At 35.6% G+C, this 3,972-nt stretch overlaps 1 protein-coding gene across 1 annotated transcript in view; it reads left to right on the top strand.

Moving 5' to 3' along the window:
- Slc12a2 (solute carrier family 12 member 2) overlaps positions 1-3,972 on the top strand; it is a 93,454-nt gene that overhangs the window by 25,188 nt on the left and 64,294 nt on the right. The window contains exons 2-4 of the mRNA XM_008840891.2: positions 1,926-2,045; positions 3,249-3,324; positions 3,615-3,710. Coding sequence (XP_008839113.1) covers positions 1,926-2,045; positions 3,249-3,324; positions 3,615-3,710 — 292 coding nt within the window. The remainder of the gene's footprint in view (positions 1-1,925; positions 2,046-3,248; positions 3,325-3,614; positions 3,711-3,972) is intronic.

Raw genomic sequence — 3,972 nt, 5'->3', positions numbered from 1 at the left:
ACAGAAACTTTCAGACACTGAAGAAAAAGGTGGAAGATACCAGAAGATGGAAAGACCTCATGTGCTATGGACTGATAGAATTAATGTAAAAATGGTCATCCTGCCAAAAGTAATCTAAAGATTCAATACAATATCCATAAAATTATAAAATAATTATTTATAGAAAATTACAAAAAGATTTAAAATTTTTTTTAAAAAAAAAAAAAAAACAAAAAAAACATTATTTGGGATTCACCTAATGATGTGAAGCATGAAGATCAGGTGTTTTTTTTGTTTTGTTTTTTTTTTTTTGTTGTTTTTTAAGAGAAGGAAGAGTTTATTTGGCTTAAGGTTCCAGAAGATTAGAGTTCGTTAGAAGGAAGATCGTTTTTAAAAAATGGATTCTTGTACATTTAAAATAAAAAACAAACTGTGCTCCCTGGTTTTGAAAGTATGGATAGAGAACTATGGTGATAGTGTGAGGGACATAACTTCACATATGGAACGTCTGTCTATCTCCCAAGTCATCACCTCTGTCCTTCATTCTTTGCTTAAGTCTCTGCTTTACGAGTTTGGAAATGTGTCAGATGCCTTGAGTATACTGGGATAAAAAAAATTGAGAACTACTGAGGCAAAAATGGAGGAAAAAAAAATTAAGAGCTATAGAATGAAACACTACTTTTGAGAATCATTGTAGCAACCAGTTCATGCCTGAGTAAGGAAAGTTGTAAGGGAAAATGCCAGTAGCTACTGAATGACTGGGAGCAGGTAAGGAGTATAGAGGGATGGGGTTCTGAGTGAGTCTTGGGATCCATAGGAGTCTGCTGTATTGACTGGTGTGGAAGAATTTTAAATTGTTAATATTCAGATGTGGTAAAGGATGTGGAATCTAGACGATATAAATTTATGCTAAAGAGACAAGAACTGGTTTATTTTTATTTTTTAACACCATAGTCATACTATATAACTCAAGCTGTCCTGAATCTTGGGAGAGGCTGGCCTGGAATGCACAGTCCTCCTGCCTTAGCTTCCTGAGTATACAGGAGTATTATCACCATGTGTCTAGCTTAAACTCTGAATTTATTGACCTGTCTGATTTATTCCTGGCAGACGGTATTCATTGTACACTTGAGATACCACCGAGGTGTAAATCTCAACATTTATCATTATTTTCATTGTTATTTCAGAGAGGGTCTTGCCATGTTGTCTAAGCTAGTGTCCGGTTTTTGAACTCCAGTGATTATCCTATCTGCTTCCTGAGTGCTCGGAATATAGGTGTGTACCGCTATGCTGAGCTTAAAAATTGGAAATACTAAAATGAGCTTAACTGTCACAGTGACATTTAAACTGTAGGAAATCTCAGTAATTAAGGTTTTCTTCTACTTTATTTTCTAGGGTAAAATAATGAGGAATTTATCTTCATTACTATATTCAAATACCTGCTGCTTAGGAAAAAAAAGAAGTTTGTTTGACTTACAGATATTACTGGATGCTAAAAGCCCAAACAACGTGATGTAGGCCTTGAGAAGGGCTTCCTCTTGATGGTGTCATCTCATAGTGGAGTGCAGTAGCAGGAGCATGTGCAAGTGTGAGCATCATACCACCTAACAGAAACTCAGTAGTCAGGCTTAGATTTTATAGTAACCCTGGAGAACTTACTCCAGAAGACAAATACTCCCTTTCCAGGAGACTCCCCTGGTAATTTCAGGGACCTTGCACTAGTACCAGTCCCTCTTTTAAGATTCTGTGTCTCCCAGAACCACCATACTGGAGACTAAACTTCAATTAATAAACCTTTGTGGGAGGCAAACTATAGCACTTGATTCTTGGAAGTCTGTATTATGTCATTCTAAATATGGTTAAACATACTTAGTTATGTTTATTTTTATCAAGTGATTTTTAAATTTTAATTCTTATGCAGAATTCACATTTCTTTTTGTAACTAGGAACCCTTTGAGGATGGTTTTGCAAATGGCGAAGAAAGTACTCCAACCAGAGATGCTGTGGTCACATACACTGCTGAAAGTAAAGGCGTTGTAAAATTTGGCTGGATCAAGGGTGTATTAGTATGTATACATAATTTGACCATTACAATACTTATGTTGATTACAAAACTTAGTTAATGTTCTCAAAAGAATTTTCTGTATTTTAAGTCTTTGTGAGTACAATGGAGGAGCTAATTAATGACTTATAGGAAAGAAATACATTTATTAATTAATTTACACACACTGTCCTTGATATTTTGGGGGAAACTTTCAGTTTGTTTTGTTTTGTTTGGATTTGTTGGGGTTTTTTTTTGGAAACAGGGTCTTGCTATGTACCCTTGGCTGGCCTAGAACTGTATGTATATGACCTCACCCTTAACGGTGATCCTCCTGCCTCTGCCCACCAACCCCAAGTGCTCAGATTACTGCTGTAACAATACAAACAGAACAAACAAGACACAAAATTGAATATATGTCCAAGTCAAAGGAGTATTATACTTAGTTTAGTTCTTTTTTTAAAAATAGTGGTCAGTAGGGCTGGGCGTGGTGCCGCACACCTTTAATCCCAGCACTTGGGAGGCATAGGCAGGCGGATATCTGTGAGTTTGAGGCCAGCTTGGTCTACATAGTGCGTTCCAGATCAGCTGGGGCTATGGGGAGACCCTGTCTCAAAAAGACGAAAAAAAAAAAAATAGTGGTCAGTTGGCATTTTATGTTGCCTTCCATGTAATACTCAGTTCTACCTAACTACTTATAATCTACAGATGCTATAAAAGAATAACAAAAATCATGATAACAAGAGATTTGAACGTTATTTTTTGGCCTTTTTGAGAAGGGTCTTCCTATAGCCCCAGCCAGCCTGGAACTCGCTATGTAGACAAGATCTGCTTCTACCTCTGTCCCCCAGATGCTGGAATGAAAGGCGTGTGCTACCATGCCAAGCTTGGGATTTGAACTTTTGAAGAGTTGAAGTCTTAATAGGTTTCTTTTGGGCTGGAGGGATAGCACAGCCATTAATGGCTAAGGCTAACAACCAAAACATTAAAGGCTTCTTTTCATTGTGTTGTTCCAACGCTTCTGATGAGCACATTTATTTATAAACATAGTTACATTAGCTCAACAGTAAGCCCTTATTAAGTCCTGTTAAAAATGATTAAAGAAAAAGACTTAGATTTTAAATTTAAAGCTCTTGTATGCTATCTTGTTTGGCTTTTATAGTGTTACTGCTGTATCGTGTTTAATTATGTTTCTGTGTCTCTGATGTGACCTCTTTTTTCTTCCTAGGTACGTTGTATGTTAAACATTTGGGGTGTGATGCTCTTTATTAGATTGTCTTGGATTGTGGGTCAAGCTGGAATAGGTAGGTGGAGTTATATACTGTTATATTTATGCACTATAAACAAAATAACTCTGCCTTTCTGAGTTCATAGCCTCACAAAACTCAAGCGATTAGAAACTGATCTGTGTTTCTTTTTATTATGTGAATTGCTACCATAATTTTTTTTATAATTCCAATTTTATTTTTCATAAGTGAGATTAAAATTAGGTAATTTATAATTTATGTTTGTTCAGTGCTCAGTCCATTCAGTTCTAGCTAATGGCAAGTTTAGGAGTATAAGTTTCTCAGTTTCTCTTCTTTTCTCCCTAAAGGTCTGTCTGTCCTTGTAATAACAATGGCCACTGTTGTGACAACAATCACAGGCTTGTCTACTTCAGCAATAGCTACCAATGGATTTGTAAGAGGAGGTAAATTCAGTCTTTTCACTTCATTATATTACTAGTAGTAAATAGATATTTAAACCTTATGTCTAGTTGTTTTCTTCCCTTAATAAAAGAAACATACCACATTTATATATAGTACAAATTTTTGCTAAGCACTTCTAAGTTATTTAATATAAAATGTTATTTTGATTCATATTCATATACTATATGTACATTTTAAGGAGACTGTTGCCCATTTTGATCTGCGTTTTAGAAGGGACAGTGGAACTCAAAAATGATGGGTTTT

Source organism: Nannospalax galili, unplaced genomic scaffold (assembly GCF_000622305.1).
Source record: "Nannospalax galili isolate Female #2095 unplaced genomic scaffold, S.galili_v1.0 scaffold490, whole genome shotgun sequence".
In the NCBI taxonomy this organism is placed as follows: Eukaryota; Metazoa; Chordata; class Mammalia; order Rodentia; family Spalacidae; genus Nannospalax; species Nannospalax galili.
The sequence above is the reverse complement of the archived record's forward strand: the minus strand, read 5'-3'. Positions and strand labels throughout refer to the sequence as shown.